Source organism: Salarias fasciatus, chromosome 22 (genome assembly GCF_902148845.1).
Source record: "Salarias fasciatus chromosome 22, fSalaFa1.1, whole genome shotgun sequence".
In the NCBI taxonomy this organism is placed as follows: Eukaryota; Metazoa; Chordata; class Actinopteri; order Blenniiformes; family Blenniidae; genus Salarias; species Salarias fasciatus.
This window is the reverse complement of record NC_043765.1, coordinates 15,618,620-15,645,895: the sequence shown is the minus strand read 5'-3', so window position 1 is coordinate 15,645,895 and position 27,276 is coordinate 15,618,620. Positions and strand designations below refer to the sequence as shown.

At 46.3% G+C, this 27,276-nt stretch overlaps 2 protein-coding genes across 2 annotated transcripts in view; both read left to right on the top strand.

The window, feature by feature from the left end:
* The window catches only part of LOC115408979 (rap guanine nucleotide exchange factor 5-like), a 56,348-nt gene that overhangs the window by 23,939 nt on the left and 5,133 nt on the right, over positions 1 to 27,276 (top strand). Inside the window, exons 6-18 of the mRNA XM_030119925.1 lie at positions 330 to 411; positions 554 to 602; positions 1,495 to 1,568; positions 5,693 to 5,878; positions 12,394 to 12,539; positions 13,477 to 13,577; positions 17,284 to 17,362; positions 17,445 to 17,589; positions 19,200 to 19,291; positions 19,413 to 19,443; positions 19,820 to 19,898; positions 20,150 to 20,299; positions 20,510 to 20,607. Coding sequence (XP_029975785.1) covers positions 330 to 411; positions 554 to 602; positions 1,495 to 1,568; positions 5,693 to 5,878; positions 12,394 to 12,539; positions 13,477 to 13,577; positions 17,284 to 17,362; positions 17,445 to 17,589; positions 19,200 to 19,291; positions 19,413 to 19,443; positions 19,820 to 19,898; positions 20,150 to 20,299; positions 20,510 to 20,607 — 1,312 coding nt within the window. The remainder of the gene's footprint in view (positions 1 to 329; positions 412 to 553; positions 603 to 1,494; positions 1,569 to 5,692; positions 5,879 to 12,393; positions 12,540 to 13,476; positions 13,578 to 17,283; positions 17,363 to 17,444; positions 17,590 to 19,199; positions 19,292 to 19,412; positions 19,444 to 19,819; positions 19,899 to 20,149; positions 20,300 to 20,509; positions 20,608 to 27,276) is intronic.
* On the top strand, positions 23,411 to 27,264 carry LOC115408980 (uncharacterized). Its single transcript, XM_030119926.1, has 2 exons — positions 23,411 to 24,426; positions 24,876 to 27,264. The coding sequence occupies exons 1-2, from the start codon at positions 23,875 to 23,877 to the stop codon at positions 26,430 to 26,432; spliced, it is 2,109 nt and encodes a 702-aa protein (XP_029975786.1). The 5' UTR covers positions 23,411 to 23,874; the 3' UTR covers positions 26,433 to 27,264.

Below are 27,276 nucleotides of genomic sequence, written 5' to 3'. Positions count from 1 at the left end.
ATTAGATGATTGTGTTTATAGTTTGATTGTGATTATTTCAGACTAATATTAACAGTTTGTAGTGTGGTAATCATGAAAAAAACCTTCAGAATTATTTGAGAAACGGCTCCACATCATGAGATTCACTGACTGTAGTTCTGTCCTTGTCGTACCAGGGGGCAGCGTAGAGAGAGAGAGAGAGAGAGAGAGAGAGAGAGAGAGAGAGAGAGAGAGAGAGAGAGAGAGAGAGAGAGATGCAATCCTGCAGCTAACTTTTCATCTTGGTGCCATTCAGCTTTGCAAATTATGTGCTCCACAGTTGCAAATGAAATCACTGTGTGTCACTTTAGGTCAGAGGAAGACTCTGAGGGCAACAGGGACATCTGCAGCGAGATCCTTCAGATGAAAGCTCTGGAGAGGCTCACCTCTACGGTCAGTTTGGGTCGTAAATGTGAGAGTTGATGCAGTGACTGGTAAAGTTTTTAAACCCATTCAGGCCGAACCGAAAACAAAACAACAACAGTCATGTTTTCCTGTTTGATTTCATCTTATGACATTAACTTTGTGATCACAGGTACAAAGTGAGTTGGCTGCAGCTCTGGCCCGAAAAACCCGCAAAGCTTGTAAGTTGACAGATAGTTTGAGTGTGATTTCTTCTTTGGTGTGTGCGTGTGTGTGCGTGTGTGTGCGTTCTCGTATTTCTATCCTTGTTGGGGCCAAATGTCCCCACAAGGATAGCAAAACGTGGAACGACGTGCCTTGTGGGGACCTTTTTCCGGTCCTAAGTAGGAGAAACAGTGTTTTCTTGACCATGTTGTTGTTACTGAAAAAAGTAAAAGTGCAAAAACATTTCTTTAGGGTTAGGCTTTGTTGTGGTGTGGGTTAGGGTTAGGGTAAGGGTCAGGGTTAGGGGCTAGACATGAATGGGAGTCAATGGAAGGTCCCCACAAGGATAGAAATACGAGACTGTGCGTGTGTGTGCGTGTGTGTGCGTTCTTGTATTTCTATCCTTGTCGGGGCCAAATGTCCCCACAAGGATAGCAAAACGTGGAACGACGTGCCTTGTGGGGACCTTTTTCCAGTCCTAAGTAGGAGAAACAGTGTTTTCTTGACCATGTTGTTGTTACTGAAAAAAGTAAAAGTGCAAAAACATTTCTTTAGGGTTAGGCTTTGTTGTGGTGTGGGTTAGGGTTAGGGTAAGGGTCAGGGTTAGGGGCTAGACATGAATGGGAGTCAATGGACGGTCCCCACAAGGATAGAAATACAAGACTGAGCGTGTGTGTGTGTGTGTGTGTGTGTGTGTGTTTGTGTGTGTGTGTGTGTGTGTGTGTGTGTGTGTGTGTGTGTGTGTGTGTGTGTGTGTGTGTGTGTGTGTGTGTGTGTGTGTGTGTGTGTGTGTGTGTGTGTGTGTGTGTGTGTGTGTGTGTGTGTGTGTGTGTGTGTGCGTGTGTGTGTGTGTGTGTTTGGTAATCTAACAAATGAGAAGGCTCATTACTCCTGTTTGATTGGCTGCAGTATCAGAGCAGGACTCTGAGACGACGGAGACGAGCCACCAGGAGCCGAGCACCCCCAGTGAGGAGCGCAGTCCGGTGAGGGGACACACACACAAACACACACACACACACACACACACACACACACACACACACACACCCATCATACTGAAAGCGATTAATCTCCAATCAGTTTCACCTCAAACACATGCTTTTGGGATTATTTGCACTGTGGCCAAGTCAATATGAAAAGCAACTTAGATTTGTTTTCCTGTAACATTAAGTATAAATATCAGTAGTATGAACGTGGCTTTAAGGCTTGCTCTCATCTCAGTGCATTTGTGAATTGAGATGTGCATAAAGTGCAATTATCAGAGGTTTATTTGGTTTAAAATGTATTTCTTTCCAGAGAAAGATCTGCAAATGTTCACACCGCGCGATCTGTTTGATGCGGTTCAGTAAATTCTAAATGTTAAATGGTTTTGCAAACTCAGCATGTTTGTTCTTTATATATGTATATAATTTTCAGATTCTGTTTCATTTACTCAGCTTCTAGAGAAAGTAGCCTATTTTGGGCTTGTTTTTAGAGGCCTGGTTGCTTGTTTCCCTCATGAGATCTGGCAGCTCTGCGTGTGGTGGGAGTGGGAGAACACCCACACGGGCACAAGGGAACATGCAAACTCCACACAGCTCCCCCCACAATCACTCAAACATCGAGTATTCCCAGCGCAAGTCGACATCACTAATCACCAAATCAACATGTAGTGAAATCCACCTTCGAAATGCTTGTAAGTTACATGCTCCATCTTAAATTTAAGCAGCAGCGGCTGCTATTCTGAATAAATAATGACGACTCTCACAGATATTGATTACTTTCGACATCCACAATCACTGATCGGTTATCATCTTGATCTGACTGCTTCGTTCTCCCTAAAAGGTCACTGAGTTGCGAGTTGCATGCATGTGCAGGTGTACGTACGAATGCAGAAAATGGGGTCAAAAGAGAGTGCAGCGGGAGGCGTGTTTGCTTTCTGGTCTCATCTCGGAACAGCCGAAACCTCTTTTTCTCTATCAATTATTCATCCTCCGATTACGCCAGAGAGATGAGCAGAGAGGAGTAAAACAGCAAAAAGGGAATCATTTAAACACAATTACACATATAGCCCTTTTAACAGGATGTCAGTGGTTTGTGTTTGTAGCTCGTAGATCTTTAATGCAAAACAAACCACTTCTTGCAGCCTCTCGGCACAAATGAAACTGGCTTGATTAATCCTGGAGACCCGACGTGTGGTAGAAGGGAAATAAAGTTTTCTGGTGTGTTCTTGATCCCACTGATTTCGTTATGAAATCTTCTGTCTATTAGATGTGATGGAAATCCATTGGTCCGTCTCTCGGCTCAGTTTTTTTTGCTCCTCTCTGGATTCGCTGCGGTCGGGTTGGAAGCATCGTTGCTCTCATTACCCACTTTTCTTTTCTCCTTTCGTCGTTATTGTGTTTTCTGCAGCTCATGCTAAGCTAATTATGAGCGACGATCAAATTTACAGCTTGTTTTATCTTTTGTCTGACAATAACAAAAGATAGAAAAAAACATGTAAATTGGAGGGAGCACGTCGTAGATTCAGCCGGCTCTGAATGCCGCCGTGGTTAACGGCCCGTCACACTTCACTCTGTCTTCTCGTTCGCTGATTGCGAGCACGTTCAGCCGGTTTTGTGGCTAACGCATTTAGACAAGTTGAAAACAAATTATGCACACAATGGAAACAGATTTCAAGTCAATTGCGAATGGATGTGGGCATTTAAGAGCATTAGCATCTGAATTCGGCTCCGCTGCTCACTGAGTCTTTTGGCGGAAAATATACAGAAATTTTGTGACGGTGCAGTAAAATCTGTGAACTTTGTCTATTAGATTAATCATCCGCCCCAGGCTGGAATTCATAATCACTGTGTGCATCAAACAGACGTTAATTATTCAGTCTGTTTAATGTAGGAAGAGACAAATACAGCTGCTGTGCTGGACAGAATTGCTGCCCCACCCTCATTTTTAAGTAAAATTGTTGTCAAATAAATGCAAATTTGCAACTATTAATGACATTTCAGTGGATTTTTTTTCCTTTTAAAGCCAAATCATGTATTTTGATGAAATCTTCATCTTGTGAAATTGAACTTTAAACCCAATTAAAGTCTTTTTGCTAAAAGTGATGCATCATGGGAGTGCTCATTCAGTTTAAAGGCATAGTGCTTGGATATTTTTGGCCAAAGAAATCATGTTTTAGTCATGAGGAAAATAGTGCAGGGGGAAAAAAATAATCATAATACAATATTTGGTTTGTCAGATTCTATCAAAATCACTTTTAATCACAAATACTTACATTTCTGCACAATACTGGGCTTTTTGTTGTTTTAGTACAGAAAGGACTTGATTTGAAAAGGAAAGCAGATGAAGGGATCAACAACAAATAACTAGGAAAATGATTAAAAAAGGCACATTTATGGTAAATATTATGTTTATAGAAAATATAAATAATTTAAAAAATGACTTGGACATGTTTATTATAGCTTCGTGAGAAACATCACAGTAGTTTAATAAACAATTCAAGTAACTACTTCCGAAAAGAACACCGAGCTGAAGGAATCACTGCCACTGGTACTGCGAGCATTAATTGTATTCATGAAAATGTGAAATCAAGAGCAGTCCGGACGATTGATGGAAGAATATACCGTACAAACACCTTGAAGACTGGCGATTGCAGTGAAAGCCACTATAAAACTGAGTCCATTTACCATATCAGTCTGTCAGCTAAACTTAAATTGTCATCTGTCCAACAAGATATCGTCACTCAAATCACAGTGAAAATCTCTGGCTGGAGCTGAAAGCTCCCAGTTCAGTCATGAGCCTGAACGCATCGCAGTGGTAGAGGATCGGAAACCCTCAGTACAGAGTCAGAGAAACTTTGCTTTTTATTGCCAAATGTTTCCGCAACCAAAAAACCTTAAAGGTCATTGTGTTTAGAAAATTATTATATTTGAATTTTTTTCACAGCACAAAACTGTTTTGTCTACATTGTTCAACAACTTTGGATTTTGCAGTAATATTGAGCGGACAGGATTTACTTTTTTGCATTTGTGTTCCACTTTCTGCAAGTTTTGGCCCGTCTTAGAGCTCAAACACAAGATGGAGCTTAAGATACAAAGGAGAATACACACACACACACACACACACACACACACACACACACACACACACACACACACACAAGCGCACGCGAGACAGATTTATCTCAGGCTTGGCTAGAACATAGAGAAAAGGTTCACAGGAAACAGCAGGGGACAGCAGACTCTGTTTGTGATATGATGTTTTTTGTGTGTACGTGGCTATTTGACCAGATAAGAGCTATCACGGGGGGGGGGGGGGGGGGGGGGTATTTTCTTAGTAAACAATGAATGATGTTCTGCATGGGTGTGTGTGTTACCCTCTGCTGGAGCATGGTACCGTGGGATAGTTGAGCTCACAGGAAAGGTTACCCAATCCCCCCCCCCCAACAAGGAAAATAAACAGAGTAACTTAGCCACCGCACCATATCACCTCTGATAACCATCATACTAGTGGCACACTGGGGGGCGGCACACACTGACGCTCTGTCATCACGTCCACAAAAACAAAACACTGATTTGTGTGGCAACGTTCAGTTTACACACACACTTTTAGTATATTTAAGTTTTTCTCAATCTGACACTCCTGTTGTTCAGTCCTGTTCAACTGAATTCCATATATAGAGGGGAGGATGCACATACACACACACACACACACACACACTCACACGGATACCCACTCCCGCCCACTCATGCTACTAATCACACACACTCACTCTTACTCTGCCAGATCGTCTGACACAGAGCAGTAAGACCGAGACAATGAGAGAAGTGCAACAGATAAAAGGAATTACTGGCTGCAACAAGAAGAATATGGGAGACATAGAAGAATAACGGAGAACAAGATAAGATAGAAAACGACCCAGGATTATCATTTCTTCTCATTTTCCTCTTATGGACTTAAGGAGGCAGCTGGGAACTTGTCATTGCGTGTTTCTGGATTATGCTTAAACCGGACGAAAACTTTCCCCCTTCTTGAGCTCTGTTCCTCAAAAGACGCACGCCGACAGCTTTCTGCCATGTCTTGGGACTGCGGGTTGAGATATGTCTTCATGCCCCCTGTGTTGCAGCTGGGCGGGATGTGCGCGCTGCGGGACGGCGGCGGCGGCAGCAGCGGAGGAGGAGGCATGGGGACGGTGTGCGGCCGCGAGGAGCTCACCAGCCGGCTGGGGTTGGAGGCCGTTCAGCGGCTGGCGAAGGACGGCTGCCGGCTGCTGCAGAACCACAACTACCGGCTGCCGGACAGGAACCAGGCGGTGAGTAAAGAGGGGGGGGTGTGTGACGGAGGCTTTGATAACCTGAAGTGGCATTAATACCACGCAGTATAGCTTCAAGACTCGTGATCTGCACAGCGGCTTAATGGTCAGTGTGAGTTGAGAGTAACGGACGTCATGTGGTGAGTGTTGTCAGAACTGACGTCACTTTTAAGCGCACACTCGCTTCAGGTCTGAGTTACTCATGGATTCAGGTTGGGAATGATGTGTGTAAATGCTTTATTTAATGCCGTTATACAGGCTGCTCGTCGTATGGATGCACAGAGTTCGGCTCCACTGAGTTCCCCCCGCTCCTGCACCGTGGGTGTTAATAATGGCTCAGTGTGATGTGATCTCACACTCTCTTTTACAGTCCGTCAAGTCGGTGTGTGTCGGTTTGCAGGCTGGAGCTTATAATCATTTGTGGGAGCCTGTGAGTGTGCGTCGGCGCTGAGTCAGTGCACGCCCATAATGAGCAGGGTGTCAGTGCGGCGCTGCGCTGTATAATCCCACCCCGCCGTACACCTGCGGGCAGGAGACGAAGCAAAGCGCCGTCTGATTTTTGCCCTGCATCATCGTGTGTGTGTGTGTGTATTTACTGCCCTTCCTCTTGAGTTGTGTGAGTCCGACAGAATTGCAGCCTTGGGGATTTTCCAAAGTCTGCATATTTTTGCTTTCGCTCCTTGCAAGTATACATAAGTAATTAAGGAGGCTGCACTTTTTAGACAGTTAAAGTAGCTATGCAACAGAGAGGGAGTTTAACCAGACTCATCTGTAGCTCCAAGCTATTACCTTTAATTTAAACACTCAACCCATATTTAGGTTAGTTTAAATATTGTATCTTGTAATTTTAAGGCATCTGAGGAAGCTCAGGTTTCATTTGGAGAAGCTTCAGGAAGCTCACTGATCCTACATCGTTATTTACTATTAAATCTCTAGTGGCATTGCAAATAGATCTGAATCTTAGATTTGTATTTTGTCCATTTTAAACTACTTTACCAACAGCACGACTTTTTTCTATATAGGCAAACATAGCAGTAATTTATTTGAGACCTTAATGTAGCACACTGCTCCAAAAAAAAAAATCTTCAACTCTAATGGAAACCAGCCATTATGACGTCTTCAGAATGAAGAACCAGAGGTTTATTTTGCTTAGAGAGATTTCACTGCTAGAGATCTTGTAGCACTGTAGATCTTATGTCAAAGATTACTGATGCAGTGCTTGTACAGTTAACAGACTGTTTCCTCTGCAAGCAGATGTATGTTGTGTCACTTGGATAAAATAGGCAGAACACAGAAAGTCCTCAGTGCACACACACCATCCCTCACATCAGACATAAGACAAACTAAGGAAATTAATGGTGTTTTGTATTTTCAGTGCTTGTGGTATATGAAGTTGTTTTGCAGTTTCTCTTAAAAACAAGGTCAGACGAAAGAACTTGACTACAACATAAAAGTAGAGCAGTGTTGTTATTGGGAAATGATGTTGAAGACATGAAAGAGGAAAGTGTTTGACTCTGAATGAGAATGTGGCTGGACGTCGTTGACACCGCTGAGTCCGCTGACCGCTCTCCTTCACCGCAGTGAAAACCACGTGCGGCTGTTGTTTATTAGTACATATAAAATATACTCAGAAATTAATGATGTAATGATGCAGTCAGACATAATGCGTGTTAGATTAGGTTGTCTGTCTGAGCTGATGTGCAGCAGCAGGTTTCTTCTGCTGTCTCACTGCAGATCTGCACAAACCTGAATCAAGCAACAAGCTCCAGACCAATCTCTTTTACTTGGTTGTCATGGTGATTTCCTTTTTCTTTAACTTTTCTTTTTTTTTTCTGTGACAGATAAGCTCTGACAAACCGGTGTGGGTTGTTTCCATAGTGATATATGGCTCTTGTTGTCATCTGAGCGCTTTTAGCTGCTGCTCTGACTTGCATTATTGTGTTTCTGCATCGAACGCAGACATTAAAGTTCAGCACAGGTCGGCCTGCAAGGGGGACGAGAAGGTCACAGCATGCACGGTGCACAGTGCACGAGTGGCCTGAGTTCCTGTCTCATACCTGTGTGAATCGCTGTGTGTGTGTATGTGTGTCAGTATGGTTACAGATACAGTGTGTGTGCTGCTGACCTAAAGCCATTGTGTTTTCTTATTCTTATCCATTTCCAGGAATCAGGCCCAGAGCTATCACAACACAGATATGACTCAGTATAGTCAACACACACACACACGCACACGCACGCACACACACACACGCACACAGGAAAGGAACAGAGAGTGTTTCCTTTTAAGCGTTCCATGAAACCCACCTTTCCTCTGAACAATGTTGTCTCAAATGGTGTGTGTGTATGTGTGTGTGAGATCAGACAGTACGGGGATAGTTACAGGTGGTATTAAAGGGGCCTTCTCATACAGAAATATTCACTTTGTGCAAAGCTGAACATGAAACCGATCCTTTATTTGGCACTTCTCAAACTGAGCTCTGAGAGCTGGCTGGAGTGACGCTTGACCCCGTGTCGAGTGCAGCAGGCAGCTGCCCTCTGGTCTCTGTTTTCTGTTCCAATATCTCAAACCTCTGGAGCATAAAGTCTGCCCATTTCCAGACAGAGAGACGCAGAGAGGGGGAAGCAGAAAAAAGTGAGTGAAGGAAGGGAGGAGAGCTGGAAGTACAGATGGCTGAATTAGAGGAAGGGATGGAATAACGCCGGGGGAAAAGACTGAAACACCTGTTAGTTGAGACAGGCCACCGTACAGTTCCAGAAATGTCATATCCAGCCATGGATGATCTTATAGCTTCTATAAAGTTTGTGCTTTGTAATGCAGATGTGTTCATCTGTAAATCTTTATTAGATGTTTCATTTTATTTGAGGTGTTCCTGGATAAAAATGACACAGCAGTTGCTTTTTAAGTCTCCTGGTTCATTTTATTAGTCACTGTCTTCTTGTACTGCTCACTCACTTTCCCCCGCACTCCTCGCGTCTCTTCACAGTCTCTTGCCTTTCTTCTTGCTCTCCTCTCCTGTTCTTTCTCCCTCCCTCTGTCCATCTCTATTGCATAACTGTCTGACCCCTCCGCTACCCAATGTCCAAATTCCTTCTCTGTATATTTTTGTTCTTCATGACTGACATTCTTTCTCAGGATAAAATAATGTTATTTTTTGGCTAATTGGCCATTTGCCCCCCCTGTTACTTCTGCACTAACTGTGAGAGGATCTATGTGATAGTTACTCGCAATTTGCATGTCAAATAACTTTTTAATTTTATTACATTGTGAGAGGAAGCTATTTGATCAAGAGTGTGTGCGTGTGTGTGTGTGTGTGTGTGTGTGTGTGTGTGTGTGTGTGTGTGTTTGTGCATGTTGACTACTGAGTTATTTTTCTTGGCCTCTTTGTAAAGAGTGTGTGTGGTTGGAAACAACAATTTGTTGCTCCTGTGTGTGTGTGTGTGTGTGTGTGGTTACATAATGTGATTTTTGACTGTATTTCTAGGTTACAGTGTTTTTCCTTTCAGCTTTGTGGAGAAACAGGAAAGGTCTGGAGCGGAGACGTCTGATAAAAGCGGGGCTGCTTTGTTTCGTAACCTCAGATGACGTGCTCATATTCCGCGTCCCCCTTTGACCGCTCCGTGAGCGCCTTATCGCCACCTCTCATCGGGGTTGCAGGGCGCGGCCTCGGTGCCCGTCCAAAATGTAATTAATAGCGTGGAGTGTCAGATCTCCTTAAATCACCTGCCGCCACTTCACTTATCGCTCGCTCGTATCTTGGTGTTTCCGCCTCCTTCAGGAAGTTTATTTCATCAGCTTACATAAAGAGCTGATAATGAAAGTGTCTTTGAAGATTGGCCACAAGTGGGTTTCACGAATTGGTTAGCAGTTTTTTTTTTTTTTTAATGTGTTTAATGTGAGTGTTTGCGTATAACCGGACCAAGAAGTCCTGAATGTAACGCTGAAAATATTGATTTTCTTTCATTGATATTCTGCACTAGCACTGTTCAGATACTGTAATTATATTCAGTTTGGACAATTTGCAACCCGACATGCATGCTTAGGCTTGTTTTCTTCTTTTCTTGAATGGACAAACTGCCTAAATTCTCAGCGGGACAAAAGCTCATCAGGATCCAAGTAAAACCAAAGAAACTTGATGAGAGTTAAAGTAAATTTCACTGCTTGGCAATCTTAGTTTCATTCTCTACAATACATGCAAAAGGCTCAACCAACAAAGTGTTGTGTGTTTTTACTTATTTGGAGTTGACGAGACACAGTAAACCACCCGAGGGGGAGGAGGTGGTGTCTGCCAAACATCTGTCTCATCCTGCAGTGGAGTATAAGTCATCAGGACATGTCTGCACATAAAGGCAGTCGCAGAGAGAGCGGCGCTGAAATATTGTTTTGTCTGAGTCAACTCCGCTCTCACCTGCTGTCTGACTGGATCAGACACCTGCTTTCAAAGATAGTCACAAAATCTGTGCATTTTTGTGTTTGCTTGTTATTTTCTCCCCTTTTTAATGATACATTTTGTATGTTGGAGCAGTTTCTGGTCTGTAATCCCATCAGTTCTTCCTATAACTTCCAGTTGTTCCAGATGCTTGTTATGATTACAGTTTCTGACTCCTGCATTGTTTGCAGTTGTAATTCTTGAGTCTCAGCTCCTTTTATTATTTCTCGTACATGATCAGCAGGGATCTGTGTAACTGTGGTTCATGAATGTGTAAACTCAGCAGCGAGGCAGGCGTACACTCGCCGCCCCGTGTGTCTGTTACTGCTCGGTCCTTCTGGCTGCGACAGAGACTGCAGCGAGCCGCCGGAGGAGAGCGACGCAGCTTCTTTATCTTTCCTCCTGTCCCCTGCCTTTGATCTCCCCTCGCTCCTCTCCTTTCTTTTCTTTTTTTTTTTCTTTTCTGTTACTCCTCCTCCTCGGGCGCTTTCTCATTGTGCTCCTTTGTTCGTCTGAAGCTCTGTTCCCATTATACTGGACTGTCGCAGCAGGTGTGTGTGCGCGCATGTGTCACAGTCACGGATCAAATCACGGTTCACTTTTGGGGAGGGAGATCACTTCAAGTGGAAACACCACATTCCTAGTTGTCCTCATACTAATTTATCACACCATGACAATTTTTTTTTTCTTTTGGCAGGAAATGCAATGTTTCTCTTTGATGCAGCCGTCAGAGTCGAGTCTGCAGGTGTGGAAAAGAGTGTGGAGCTGTTTGCTAATGTGCTGGAGAAACGTTAAATACACACAACCTTGACAATGCATGTTTATTTGAGATAACTATGTCGATGTTTGAAAATCTATTCAAAATGAGCAGAACTGTTCACACGTGGCTCGAAGTTTGCACAATACCAGTTAACCTTGCACTCAGAGACTGCATGAATAACATGGAGGTTTACTGTCATTTGTACAGGACAATACAGGTGCATTGGAATTTTGTGCATTACTCTTAGTTAGCTTTATAGAAAACCTTAAAATTCATACAAAAGTTCAAAAATGTACAGAAACTGTGAATGAACAAATTACAGTGATTCTGAGCCTGAACATTAGTTTTCAGGTGAGTCATGTCTGCTCTTTATGCATTACCACCTGAAGGCTCAGATGAATTGCCCTTCAGCTTGCGTGTCTTGTTTTGAAATGTTTAGACTTAGAAAAAGTGAAGAAGTTAAGAAAGAGGCTAAGTGAATGCACAGAAGAGAAATCAGTGATCACCCTGTGCAACCAAGATGGAACCAGTTCTGCTCGGTGAACTTGCAGTTTTTAAAGCAATTCAGCAGGGAAATTGTTTAAAACACCTTTTCACATACATACACAGATGCACAGATTTCCTGATTGGCTGACATATTTTTCAGTGTCTGCATATAATCTGGAACAGATTTTGACATGAGCTGTATGATTGGGATTATGGCACTTCACAGCAGAGTAAATCTGAAACCAAGCTGCTGCTTTCTTGTTGGTTTCTGCATCATGGAATAACACTACTTCCTTTTCCTTTAGATGTACCTGCCACGCGATGTATGCATGATTCCTCTGCCTCGCTAAATTGCCTTTTTAATAGCCAGGCAGGTTGCTATCCTGTTTTCTGTTCACATTTTGGAGACATAAAAAAGTAAAATACCTTGATTGAAACGTCTTATATGTTGCTGTTAAACTATTTAAAAGACGGAGACAGAAGGGTTTCCAGGTATGGACACTGGGCATTAGAGCTGGGCGGGGCTCAAATGACTCAAGTGAACCGGATCACGTTACTGAGTGAGTCAGATTTACCAGAGTCCATAAAAGGAATCTCTTTTACCTCCACTGTTCAGCATCGGTGGCTTCATAAGGCTTGTATGAACACCAGAAAGCATGACAATGTACAAATCCAGAGGAAACCGACGCATAAATATGAACTGAAGTAGTTACATGATACCCCGCATTTGCTTTCATTTTCTGTTCCAGCTGAAATGTTGAACACGCCACTCCTTCTCCCGACGGTTCCTGCTTCACTTTCTGATGTTTCCTTTTCTCGGTCCTGCTTCTTCTCTTCTCCAGGAGGCGGTGGGGAGGGTCTGCCTGAAGGAGCGAGGACGGGACGTGTTGGTGTTGCAGAGAGTGACGTCCTCGGTGACGTCGCCATCGGACCGCCCCTCGCCCACCTCGTCTGGGGGCGGCTCCAGAGAGGAGGACTGTGACAAGAGGTCAGTCGCTGCTCTTACATAATGAGGGCCTTCCAAAACTAACAATCACAATGTTCCTCCCTCCATTTTTTTTTCACATTGGTGTCTGAAGGTGCTTCACACAACTTTTACGTGTGCGTGCAAAATATCAGCTGTATTGTGAGCTGTGTGTGTGCGTCTGCGCGTGTGTGTGTGTGTCTAAGATAATGTATGCTTTAGCTTCTGGCAGAGCGCAGTAAGAAGAGAATGGCTTTTTGTTTTCAGCGGAAAGGCAATAAAGTTCCGTCTATTGCAGCTTTGTTTCTTTTTACACATCGGTATATCTGAGGGATTCTACATGTTGTTGTCGTTTGTGTTTTCTCCTGTGCAATTTCTTCCGGAGCGTCCGTATTTGTGACTATCCGAGTCAGTTTGTGCAAAGACCGAAGGCAGGGAGTGTCGGTGACAGGCAGGTTAAGTGGGTGTGTGTATGTGTGTCTCTGCGTGTGTGTGTGTGTGTGTGTGTGTGTATACAATTTTCACCATCTTCAGTAGCAATCAGTTCCCTCCCAGAGCTACTAAGAGCTGTCAGGGAGAGGTTTTAATCTGTGGAGCTCTTAGCCGACAGGAGTAGACGGCGAGACGGCTTCACCCCGTGGAGGAGCGCCCCTCGCCGCTCTGCACGGCTCAGAGGACGGCTGATCACTCTTTACTTCTCAGTTATGAGGATGACCTCTGAGCTCGCTACTCTCGCAGAGGCAGAGGAGGATTTAGATGGAGATGACGACGACGACGACAGCGATGACACCAGCAATCATGACGACAACGGCAGCACTTCAGACATCTGCACTTTCGACGTTCCCTATTTTCGCTACATTGATGACGACGACGTGGAGGAAGGGAGCGAGGGACGATGGAGGACTGGGAGTCTGTACTCCAGCTGTACTGAGGAAGACTCCTCTCACTCTTCTCCCTACAGATACGTGGTGGTGTCGGGGACGCCGCTGAAGATCTTGGAGCATCTGCTAAGTGACCTGAGGCTGGATGACCAAAGAGGGGCACCAGAGAGCAGGGAGAGCGGTAAATCTGAACACACACGCACACACACACACGTCTTTGGCATGCATCTTTGTGAAGGTACATATACAAACAATGCGACTTTCTCCGTAGGATATTCAAAGAATACAAAATATGGACAGGAATTTTAGCGATTAAAACAATTTTGTTTATTTTGAAGTGAGTCACGAAGCAGCTGAAATGACTTGTGGGATTTGTAAAATCAAGCAACGCACCTCCTCTCAGAGGAATGTCTTTCTTGGTTCTGCACAACAAGTTCCAACACACCCCGTCTTGGACCTTTCTGTTTGTTTTATTTGCCCCGCAGCGGGGTGAAACCCGGGAGGGTTAGGCACTTCCCACCGGTGGTGTTTTTTGTGCCTGCGTGAGTAAAACCCCGGCAACACATGCAGGTGTGAACGTGCGCTCGCCCCGCCGTGTCATTGCCGCCAAATGTGAAGAACGTTCCAGAGGTTAAACGCTCTAATGAGTTTGTGAAATACCCGCTTCTGGATGCCGGAGGCATTTTCCACAGCAAACAATTTCAGCGGACTGTTAACTGTCATGTCTCATTTTCACAACACCCCCCCACCCCCTTGACGTTATAGTTTCTGTGTTCCTCGGATAGAAGTGAAGGTATGACTGTGCTGCTTCACCATGGGGGTCGTTTTGTTGCTTGTTTTATTGCAGTACAGGGAGCTTCGGAGAAAACGATGAAGGCAGCAGAATTTAAAACAACAATAAAAGGGAGGTGCGTTTAGAATTAACCAGTTTACACGAGTCCACAACCCGAGGGGGAACACAGATTAATCATTTTTTCAATATCATGATGGCTGTTAACTAATTCCAGCTCCTTTTATTAATTCATTCATTGTTTAATTGTATCTGTGGTGACTGCAGACTTCTAGAGAGACGATGTTCTGTGGTCATTTTAGTGCTTATCTTGGAAAAAAACCACGAGAGAGGAGAAATTCAGGTTGGTAAAAATACAAGCCAATTACTTTTCCTATCCAATAGATCTCAACTTCTAATTCTTTTAATTAAATCCGGCTATCGCTGTGAAGCCAGAGTCCATTATGGTAATGTTTTTATTAGACATTGCACATGTGGGTCTCAACCTGGATTCGAACGGCCCTCCTCTTGCCTTTAGTGTCGTTTGGAGACAAGGCGCCTTTATGCATCAACTCCTCAGCACTACCAGTTCCCAGCAGTCCACAGGGAGCCATCTCACTGAACTGCAGCAAGCCAATGAAGAAAGAGAGAGAGAGAGACAAATGTGGGAGAAGGAGGGAGAGAGAACTGAGATGGCCTTTGTGGAGGATGCCCGCCTGAATTTTATTCTCTGAAAACAGAAAAGGCAGGCTCTTTTTTAAAAGTGGGAACAGAGGGAGCGGCAGAAATAGGGATGCAGAGTTTATGTGCATGTTTGGCTGTGTGTGTGTGTGTGTGTGTGTGTGTGTGTGTGTGTGTGTCTGTGGCGTGGCTTCATTGTGCTCGTATATGACTCTATCTGTGTGTATTTGTGAGCGTGTGTGTGTGTGTGTGTCGGCCCTCTGGGATGCTGCTGAGCATCGCTGCACCGTTTCAGGGGGCTTAGCTGTGCAGCATGTTGAACAGGCTCGAACACGCTTCCATAGAGAGAGAGAGAGTGATTACCCCAACCAGCCCTCTCCACATACACATAAAAACACACACACACTCACACACACAACAAAAAACACAGCAGCAGATTACTGCGATTAGTTCAGCACACATGCATTTTCTCTCTTTTTCCCCTCTCGCTGGAGATAAAGTCCCCAAGGTCAGAACCGAATGAGTTATTCATCAGGGTACTGTGTGTGTGTGTGTTTGGACGTGTGCGTGCCGCGGTGTCTAGGAGTGTATGTGTTTGACTTTGTGTGTGCCAGCGGGCAAACGCAGAGGGCATATGTTGAAGATGAAAATGGATATTTATCATCAGAGGGAGCTGAGAAAGAGTGAGCGTAGGAGGAGTGAAGTGGCGGGGGGAAATGTAATCGGCAAGAAGGAGAAAATGAAAAACGGGGGAGAAGGGAAGTGGGGTGGGGGGGGTAGTTTTGGATGGAGAGAGTGAGGAAAGGAAATGGAAAGCAGGGGGCGGGGGGAGAAAAACCTGATAGCTGGTCAAGAAAGAGCTCTGCTGCCATAGCAAAGAGAAAAGGGCTCAGGAAAAAGGAAGTGATGGGAAAGAAAGTCAGAAAGGGTTTTGAAAAAGTGATAAGCTCCGTCAGACCTGCCTAAAAATATTTCTGGAGAAAGTTGTGTTTTTATTTTTAAAGAGAAGACAGTTGATCAAATATTAATGCCGCGGCCCATGCTCAGTCTTCTATAATTGATTACTTTGCTCTCTGTCTAACCGAGCCATATTTGGGTCACACATTTTCCCAGGGATGCTGTTTGACATGGGGCACACACACACACACACACACAGACACACACACACACACACACACACACACACACACACACACACACACACACACTCGCTTGGCTCATTACCCATCTGCCTCTTGGGCCTGAGGCTGCAGATATTTGGTTCTTACCATTGATCACCTGCTGAGTTTTTACACACACACACACACACACACACACACGCACACACACACACACACACACACACACACACACACACACACACACACACACACACACACACACACACACACAGTTTCGCTTTGCTTGCTCTACTTTGATAAATTCATTTGGCAATAGTTATAAATGTGAGAAAACGGAGCAACAAATCTTACAAATTTCCACTCATCCTTGTAATAATGTAGCTCCTCAGTTTGCTTGTGCACAGTTTGTTTTAAATCTTGTGGTGTACAGAGGGATTTTGGAGCCTTGTTCACTGAAATCAGCCTCCTGTTTTCGCTTAAAACAATGTCAGAAATGATGAAGGCATCCCAGTAAATATACATGATTGTCCTGAGATGAAAGTTTGAATTGAGAGTTGATTTAAATAACAAATTAATTACTTTATAGGGCAGTCATTGAAAGAATACCCCCAAAACCTGATCTCAGGATGTTTCAGTGCTTTAAATCCCGTGTTTAATTTCAATGTATCATCAGAACCACAATCCTACATTTTCACCATTTGGATTAATTTCTGACTGAGTATCTGTTAAACATTGGTTGCATTAAATTAACCTCTATCGCTATTGTCCTATTACTTAATGTATGTTTAAAAAAAAAACGTACTAAAAAAAGTTTGATTAGTTCACTCAAGCATTTTGCCAGTTTTTCATAGTTTGTTTACCTCTTATAGCAGTTATTTGCTTCCATTACTGTTGGTTTGATTCTTTGCCCACTGAGGTAGAAGGCATTAATGTTTTGGAGCGGTACAGATCATTATTCTGGAAACTACATCTATGATGCAGTTACCAAGACCAATAATATGATCCAGATATACGAGTGTTAATCTGCAGTATTGTGCAGGTCACGTCATCACAGGACAATATTCTTTTAGTGTTTGTTTTTCTTTTTTTACCAGAGTCACTCAGTTTGCATCTACTTTAATTATTAACAGCATGTATGTGTCACGTTCTGCAGGAACAGGCCAATCAAGTATTTCACGTGTTTCTGTAATTCTGTCATCATACTCCGAGATGAATGAAGCGGTGAAAGTGTACTATTTGTCAGTTTCTGGTGCTGAACAGTCACAAAGAGTCTTATTTCCCGGTGACGTGACGACAATGTGCTCTCTTTGTTTCAGAAATGCTGCTTGATGACTTCTTGTTGACCTACCTGGTGTTCATGTCCACAAACGACCTCTGCCAAGCCCTGCTGGGACAATATCCTTACTGACACACACACACACACACACACACAGACACAAACACACACCTCTTTGTTGTCTCCTTGACTGGTGGTCACCTATAGCAGTGCCCGCTGCAGGGGCCAGGAGGAGGGCAAAGACGCCCTCTTCAGGAAGCGTAAGGTTCTGCAGCTGGTGTCTCACTGGAGCAGACTTTATAAAGACTTCCTCAAAGAAGAGGAGCACGTCCGGAGCTTCATGAAGGTAAAGCTGCAGCGGATTTTGTCCTTTCACATCTCACTGAGAGCCGCCACAGCCTCATTCGTCTTCATTTGAGTCTCTGTGTTGTTTATAAATGGGGTTGTCCTTCCTGAAGTTCTGCTTGCTACACATCAAGTGTGTGCTCCAGCACCTTTTTAGTGCTTTCTAGGATTGGATCTTGCTTCAAACTGAATTGCAGTTTAGATTTTTCATATCGGGCAAACCTTGATGAAGATTTAATTGCCTCTTCCTGATTAAAAAACAAAAAAAATCCATGTGATCTTGTGAGGTCTAAATCCAAATGTGTGTGGGTTTCTGTGCAGTGCATTAATATGTTAAACACACACGTACAAATTGCACAGCTGCACCGCTTGTCTCGCTGTGTTCCTGCTATTTCCACTCGGGATGTCTGCGCCAGCGGTGACTCCCAAAGACACACACATCTAAACACACACACACGACACAATCACACGCGTACAAGTCCACACACTCACCAATCACTCGTCCCTCCGTAACCTGACAGCTCCATTGCTCGGTGCTGGGTTGCCATGGAAACCGAAGTGGTAGTGTTGGCATGGGTATAATCTCATACGGAGTGCGTAACCCAGGTGATAGTTGCCTAGTAACAGAGGAGCGAGCGAGGAATTGGGATTAGAGGCTATGGTGGGTCAATGGCAGCGATAAGGACGACGTGCAGAGGTGTGTGCATGCGTGCAGCTACGACGGCCTGACTCCAGTGACATAACGAAATGGGGAAATAGATGAATTTTCCAAAAGATTTTGCGAAGAAAACCACAAAAAAAGACCATAAAGCTGAGGCCACTTGCCTGATGAGCCTCCTGCTCCAGCCAGCCAGAGACCTGCCACACCAGCAAGACACACAACCAGCACAGACCCTCTGCACAGCGCCGTGGGGCCGCCACATGATTAATATTTATTAGTATCATCACCTCCTGAGTTTGTCATGCTTACTAATTCACTGCAACACACATGATCACATTCAGACACTGCAGAGCAGAGTGTGCCGAGTCACATTAAATACTAAGACCAGAACTGCTCTGATATTTATTATGTTGTCATGGACTTACTGAGCATAACTTAGGATTGTCTCAGAATCACTAAAGACAGACGGCCGCTTATAAAAGAGAAGCAAAGAATGCAAAAATCATGTTACGTAATGTATTTTATTGTTACGCTAGAGGTAGATTAATATTAAGTGTGAAGATGAAGTCAGTTTGTCAAATATCTGCTTAAATTTGTAAGAGGAGCTTCGTCCCAAAGCCTAAAGTTATACCTTGTCTGCCAATGTGTTAATAAAATAACCAACAAAATCACATGTATTTGATAGGCATTTGGCAGTGTCTGTGCTTTGCGTTGTAGCTGTGCATCAAACACAATGAGCGAGTGACTCTGCTGATTAATATTCAGGGGATGCAAAGTGAATGAATCACACGGTTTCAGGGCGGCTCTTTGTATAGTCCCACATGTGAAATGTTCCTCACTCTGTCATTCCTGCCAAATATTAAATGTAACTTACAACATTCTGCAGTGGGTTCAAATAAAAAGTCTTCAGGCAGATGTTGATGCTGATTGTGTTTGTCTCGGTGTGTCAGACTCTCTACAGGTGTGTTTTAGAGGACCTGTACGAGTTCCCCACTCTGGAGAAAGACTTGAAGGAGTTCCAGAAACTTCTGCGCCGCAGACAGTAAGCACAAATGTCGCCGTGTTTCATTTGGATTCTCATGAGACGACATGCAGTTAGCGTGTTTCTGCCTGTGCTGTTTATTTTGTTAGCATTTCTCAATGCTGTGTGTTTTATCTTGCAGCACGGTGGACGACTGCCCTCCAAACCAAAAGGTATTGATCCATAGAAATTTATGAGAGTCCTCTCAGAAACACATTTTTGTTATTTTTACACCAGACACAGCCTCATTGTCCAAAGCAGAATAACAGTTGCTTTTCATTCTTTCACACACAGCAGACTGGCACTGTCAAGTCTTCATTTTCTAACAAAAAAACACTCTTCTCATCTTGGTCATGTATAAACCCAGGAGCTTTTTTAGCATCTCAACAGAAAATCACAAATCTCTGACAAGAATAAACATTGAGCTTGAAAAGTCGATGCTTGATTTCAACATGAACGACACACGTGTGTCTGAACACTTTTAGGCTCCATTCAGTGTTATGCTATCTTTTTTTTAATGTGTTTTTTTTCTGTTTTTCTTTCTATCAGAGCAAACAAATGTATCAGCAGCTGAGTCTGAAGGAGAACTGTTTGCAGCCCCGCAGTCCACAGACAGAGACGAGAGAGGGTGAGTAACAAACACACACAATGTAAACTACATAACACAATGCCCGGCGCCAAACCGTACCCGATCAGGAACAATGACTGTGAAGTCTAATTTCCATGTCCACATGCAAATGTGTTAAATACAGTGTCTCAGAGATTTCATCTGCCTGAATACTTAACGAAATGAACTCAAGTCTCTGTTTTCTTCTGGGTTTGTTGTTTACTTCTTATTTACCATGTTTTCACCCCCCCCCCCCCCCCCCCCCCCCCCAGTTATTTGCTGTGTGTACGTGAGCGCCGACTCGTACCTGAGCGTCCACACACACCCCTCACTGGAGGCCCACGAGCTTCTGCGGATTGTGAGTCTGAAGATGGACAGAGCGGAAGAAGACATGATGCTCGCTGTGGTCTCTCAAACTGGAGGTAAAGAAAAATACAAAGGAAAGAAGAAAACACATGCATGAAACATTGTCAGGACAGGCGTGTTGGTATTCACTCTTTAATGAAACTGTAGTTGATGAACTGAGTTTGCATCTCAACTAACAGTCATCGTTGCGGTTGCCTCTGTGAGCAGGTAGCAGTGGATTTATTTTCCTCTTCAACCTGTTGATCGTTTGCGTCTGTCTGTCTCAGATCGGAGAGTGCTGCAGCCCAGCGACTGTGTGTATTCAGAGTCTCTGACCCCACAGGGGAAGCTGGTGGCCTGTCGCAGGGATCTCAACGAGATCTTGGTATGGAAATCTCCTTTCCTGTTACATTTAGCCTTTCAGTGAGTTTCTCATGATCATTGACATAAACTAAATCTGCAGTTTACAGAATAGATGGTTAAGGTTAGGTTTAGGATTAATTTTATTTCAGTCTTCTGGTGTCATGTTTTACACTCAGTACTGACGCAGAGTCTTGCATATGATATGATCTGTTACACAACTGATGTCAGTAATCACAGGAGGCAGTGAATCGATAATTAACTTTGTTGTCCACACTTTAAATAATTGATTTAAACGGTTCTCTTTCATAGCATTCGTTTCGTGTCTCACATTGGGAACGCCTACAGCGTGACCTCATCAGAAGCTCCTATTGCACTCCGCCAGCCACCATTGGCTGGAGTCAAGCGCGTCAGTGTCAGGGAGGGTGGAGACCCTCCCCCTATAAATAGTCCTGACACTGCGCTTCCCGTCATTCTAAAACCTCTTCTCGCTACGAGCAGAAGTTCCGTACCTCCTCACTTGCGCTAGCTGTTTCACCGGGACCTAGCTTAACCGTCCACAGAACGAGCGAAAGACTCGGTCGCCGGGCGCTGGGTTCTCGGCCTGACACAGAAGCCGAGTGATACTGCTCAGACTAGCCTGTCTCCAAACAGTAGTCTGAGCCGCTGGCGAAAATAGCAATATTTTCAACGGCAGAAACAACCGAGTGGCAACACTCCCGAGTAGCAATACTCAGGGGCATTAGCTTTACCAGCTAACACTGAGGAAGAGTAGCAATACTCCCGCTATAAGCCCCTGGAAGTCGCAACACTTCCACCTTGCTCCCGCTACCCACTAGCCTAGCCAGGTTAGCGTTAGCCGGTGCAGCATAGCCCGCTTCACAGCTTTGCAGCTGCAGGTGAGCATGGCTAACGCCTTAGCCGCCACGGAAGCCGAGGCTAAACCAAAGGCGCAAGCCTGCCCCTGCGGTAATAAAATATCGAGCTGGGACACTCACCCGATGTGTGTCGTGTGTCTCGGCTTGAAACATGCCCAAGCCGCCTTTGAGTCCGCGGAAGAGTGCATCCACTGTGTTCGCCTCTCCCTCAAAGTGCTTCGTCGCCGCCTGGCTCGTTTAACGAATTTGTCCGGTGGCGACCCGGTAATGGCTTCCACCGCAGCAGGGCAAGAGCCGACGGATCTCATGGAGGTGGCCCCCGAAGCTGAGGCTGGACCCAGCTGGGGGGACCAGCTCGACTTTATAGATCCGCTGCCCATTGACGACTCCAACCTCACGGCAGGTCCGCTGGGTTACGTCGTTGAAGCGGCAGACAGCGGCTCTGACGGAGGATCGGATCTCCTCATGACAGATGAGGAAGATGATGATTCTCCACTGGCTCTGTCGGGCCGGGTTTCAAAACCCCAAACCACGATGACAGCTCCGGCAGGAGACGGGGATTCCACTTCCCCGGTGATGGACTTGGACCTGCAGGACGTGTGCAAACGCGCCGCGGTTAAGCTCCACATCCAGTGGCCTGAAACGCAGCCTGACGTGACGCGCTCCCATTTTGATGGGAAAAGGTTGCCGAAGGTGAAAAGATCAGGCAAGCAGCTGCTGCCGATTTTTCCAGAGCTGCTGGATGAATTCACTGTCTCGTGGCGCGACAAGCCATACAGGGAGAAACACCCCGTGGCAGGCAGCTCCGTGCTCGACTGCGAGGGGATGGAGAATCACGGTCTCCGTAACATCCCTCCGGTGGAGCCCGTGGTGGCGGCTCATCTCCACCCGAAAACATCACTGTCCTCGCCGGGGTGCACACTCCCAAACAGTGCAGACCGCTTCCAGTCCAGCCTCACGGAGAAGGCGTACAGAGCGGCGGCACTGACAGCCCGGGCTGTTAACGCAACCTCCCTCCTGATGGCTTACCAAGCGGAGCTGGAGGAGGAGATGACAGCCGCGCCAGACCCGACACTGTGGGAGGAGATGTGCATCATCACCGACCACTGCCTCCACCTGCAGAAGGTGGCGATCCAGGCACAGGGCAGAGCGATGGGGCTGATGGTTCTGCAGGAGCGGGCGCGCTGGCTAAACCTCACCACCCTGACGACGAAGGAGAAGGAGGATCTCCTCGATACTCCTATTTCGCCGCAGGGTCTCTTCGGCTCGGCAGTAGCCTCCATGCAGAAGAGGTGTGAGGAGAAAAAGCGGGAGGATGAAGCCCTGAAGCTGTGTTTGCCGAGGAGGGCGCCGTCCTCCACGCCTCCAGCTCCCCGCCAATCCTATGCCAAGGCAGCGGCTCGGCCACCACCACCCGCTTTCAAGGTCCCCAGGGTGCCGAAGCCTCAGCCTGCACCCCAGGCCCCGCCGGGAGCGCAGCCTCCGAGAGGCCCGTGGCAGAGGAAGGCTTCCACACGGGAGGGATCTCAGCCTGATCAGCCTCCCTCCACCTCCACTCAGGTGGTGAGGAGGAAGAAGCGGCTGGCCTAGCCTCCCCAGAAGTCGGGAGCGATGTGGCCCGGCCCCCCTCTCCGGCCCCGCTCGCTCCGCCGGCAGCAGCGTTCACGAGCAGGTTCACAAAGCTCGGTTCCGTTTGGCGTCTGGATGTCGGGATGTTTGACCCGGCTCAGCGCCCCATAAAGAGGAGCAGAGACAGTGTCCAGCAGGTGGAATCCCCCAGCGGTCCACAAACACGTCTCACAAGCGCTTCTCAATGTTGTCCAACATTAAACATGTTTCAACTGTCGCATCCAGGCACGTTGCCGAGGGCGCAGTTACAAAAAATGAAAAACAAAACAAAAACTGTGTTGAAAAAAAAAACCTGTCATGTCCCGGAGGGAGTGATTCCTGTCTCCGGCACAGACGAGCCTGTGGCGCAAGTCTCGGCTCGCGCATGCGCAGTACCGAACAAGCAGCTCCGCGCGGCGATGCCGCTAGAGGGCGCCGGTACTCCATGCATGACAGATTGGCCTGTCAGCCCGCTGTCACTGAAAATAGCAGGCTGGTCAGAGTGCACAGACTCGGAGTGGGTTATCAGGACACTGAGCAGGGGATACCGGCTCCAGTTTGCTGTAACACCTCCGCAATTCAGGGGAGTAATTCAGTCACAAGCTCACGGCGACGCCGCTCGTTTTCTGCAGGAAGAGATTTCTGCTCTGCTAGAATAAAGAGCTATAAGAATTATTTCTCCCGAACACTGCCAGAGTGGGTTTTATTCAAGATATTTCCTGGTTCCCAAGAAGGGAGGTGGCGGCAAACGTGCAATTTTAGATCTCAGAGATCTAAACAGTCACCTCAGGAAATACAAATTCAGGATGTTAACGCACGCCTCCCTGCTGCGTTTTCTGCGACCAGGCGATTGGTTCACCTCAATCGACCTCAAGGACGCCTATTTTCACATCCCAATATACCCACCACACCGAAAATATCTTCGGTTCGCCTTTCAGGGGACAAGTTACGAATATCTAGTCCTCCCATTTGGTCTGTCATTGAGCCCGAGAGTGTTCGTGAAGTGTACGGAGGCGGCGGTGGGACCCTTGAGGGGGCGGGGTCTCCGCGTCGCAACGTACATCGACGACTGGCTCATTGCGGCATCCTCCCACCAGGAGGCAGCAGATCACACAAGGCAACTCACGGCACACCTGTTGAATCTAGGCTTCAATTTGAACCTGGAAAAGAGTGTTTTTCTTCCTTGTCAGAAAATCACTTTCATAGGCCTGTTAATAGACTCAGCTCAGGCCAGAGTGAGACTGACTGGAGAAAGGCTACAGGTGCTAAGAGACTGTTTATCCCTTTTTCAAAGGGGAAAATTTGTGTCTCTCAGGCTTTGCCAGCGTCTGTTGGGACTGATGGCCTCAGCCCTGGTGGTGGTGCCAATGGGACGCCTATATATGAAGGGAATGCAGCGTTGGGTGGCTTCTCGCAAGCTGGACCCACGCCGTCATGGCGCACGCAGGGTGCGAGTCACTGTGGCATGCACAGCGGCCTTAGTCCCATGGAGAAGCACAAACTTCCTCACTCAGGGAGTGCCAATGGGAGTTATTACGTGCCGGAAAGTGGTCACGACAGACGCCTCCCTAGTGGGCTGGGGTGGCGTGTTCGAAGGGAGAGCGGTGAATGGGACATGGGCTCCTCACATGCGCTCATTCCACATAAATTATCTGGAGTTGATGGCTGTTCAACTGTCCCTGAAACACTTCCTTCCTCTCATGAGGGGACATCATGTGTTAGTCAGGACGGACAGCACCACGGTGGTGGCCTACATCAACAGACAGGGCGGCCTGAGGTCGTTGCAGTTACACATGCTGGCACACAGACTGATTGTCTGGAGCAGCAGACACTTCCTGTCCGTGAAAGCTACTCATGTGCCGGGGATTCTGAACTGTGGAGCAGATCTCCTGTCCAGGGGAAACCCCCTTTATGCAGAATGGAGGCTTCACCCAGATGTGGTGAGCCTGATTTGGGAGCGTTACGGGCGACCATCAGTGGATCTCTTTGCAACGTCAGAGAACACTCACTGTCCCCTGTTTTTCTCGCTTCACGACCAGAATGCACCTCTGGGGGTGGACGCACTGGCTCACCAGTGGCCTCGCACTCTCCTGTATGCATTCCCCCCGATACCTCTGATTTCTCCTACCCTAGTCAGAGTGAAGGAGGAGGGCTTTACGATGATTCTCATAGCGCCTTACTGGCCAGCAAAGCACTGGCTGGCGGAGATAACTCAGCTCCTGTATCAGGAGCCTTGGCCCCTGCCAACCCGGAGGGACCTGTTGTCTCAGGGGCGCGGAGAAATATTTCATCCTCACCCGGACAGGCTGGCTCTGTGGACTTGGCCTGTGAGTGGTTTAATCTGAGGACTGTGGGCCTTCCCCTGAATGTGATTGAGACCATTCAGAGTGCTAGGGCCCCGTCAACGAGGACCCTTTATGGGAGAAAGTGGTCGGTTTTTGAAAAATGGTGCTCAGACTCGCATCAGGTTCCCTTCCAGTGTTCTGTGACTGGGATCTTGTCTTTCTTACAAGACATGGTGGATAAAGGAAGAGCTTTCTCCACCATAAAGGTCTATCTGGCAGCAATTTCGGCTTGTCATATTGGCTTCGAGGGGAAGACAGTAGGTCAGCATCCTTTGATCTGCCGTTTTATGAGGGGCGCACGCCGTAAACTTCCGGTGTGCAGATCTCTGGCACCATCCTGGGACCTCCCCTTGGTGCTTAATGCCCTCTCAGACTCACCTTTTGAACCCCTGGAACAGGTGGATTTGAAATTCGTGGCCTTGAAGACGGCTTTACTGCTGTGTCTTGCTTCGGCTAAACGAGTGGGTGAGATTCAGGCTCTGTCGGTACACAAAGCGTGCACGAAGTTCTCCTCAGGGAATGCAAGAGTGACTTTACAGCCCAACCCAGCATTCATGCCTAAGGTGTTGGGATCATGTTCTCCGATTGACCTCTTGTCCTTCAACCCACCGCCATTCTCCTCCGATGAGCAGAAGCGGCTACACATGTTGTGCCCGGTGCGAGCCTTAAGGGTCTACATAGACAGGACGAAAAGCTGTCGGAAGAGTGACCAGCTTTTTGTGTCTTGGGCTAAGAGCCGACTGGGGAGGCCGGTCTCGAAGCAACGGCTTTCTCATTGGATTGTGTGGGCTATTGCCTTGGCTTATAATGCCAAGGGACTGCAGCCTCCCGAGGGCCTGCGTGCGCATTCTACCAGAGGTCTCACGACTTCATGGGCACTTTTCAGAGGGGTCTCCGTTGAGGAGATCTGCGCTGCTGCGAGCTGGGCTTCCTCACATACTTTCGCCAGATTTTACAGGCTTGATGTGACGGCTCCGACATTGGCGCATTCAGTGCTTAATTTGGCGCAGCCCCAGTGATGTTGGATTCGGGGTGCTCATTGCCTCGTAACATCTGCACAGCAATCCGGGAGTCAGGATTTTCCCAATGTGAGACACGAAACGAATGCTATGAAAGAGAACTTTAGGTTACTTACGTAACCCCGGTTCTCTGAGTAGCATGAGTGAGTGTCTCACCAGACCACCCTCCTTGCTCTTCGTAGCGAGAAGAGGTGTGTGTCTTTAGAATGACGGGAAGCGCAGTGTCAGGACTATTTATAGGGGGAGGGTCTCCACCCTCCCTGACACTGACGCGCTTGACTCCAGCCAATGGTGGCTGGCGGAGTGCAATAGGAGCTTCTGATGAGGTCACGCTGTAGGCGTTCCCAATGTGAGACACTCACTCATGCTACTCAGAGAACCGGGGTTACGTAAGTAACCTAAAGTTTCGGTTGATTTGTTGTTGCAGCACAACTTTCACTGACTACATAAATCATTTGATGAAATCTGCTTCCATCAAGTGATTCATTTAGTTTCAGTCTGCTGTGACTCTCGCTGCCTTATAACCTGTTTCATGGTCCGATGCTCCCCGGACAGAGGAGACCCATTCTTCACTGAGTAGCTTCTAGATATTAAAATGTATTTCTGATCCAACTTTTTCACTACAATAAAAGCAAGAAACAGAGATGATAAAATGTACTCAAAGCAATTAGGAAAAATATTTTCTAATGTCCACTTGTGTTTTTGAAGCCAAATTTAAATAGTCAAATACCTGAGAACTCAACAATAGCGCACATTTCTGTGCTTCATACACAATAATTACTGTTAAACTACAAAGGCTGGCAGCAAATGTGCATTGTATGTATTGTTAGCAATGTTTTCTGCA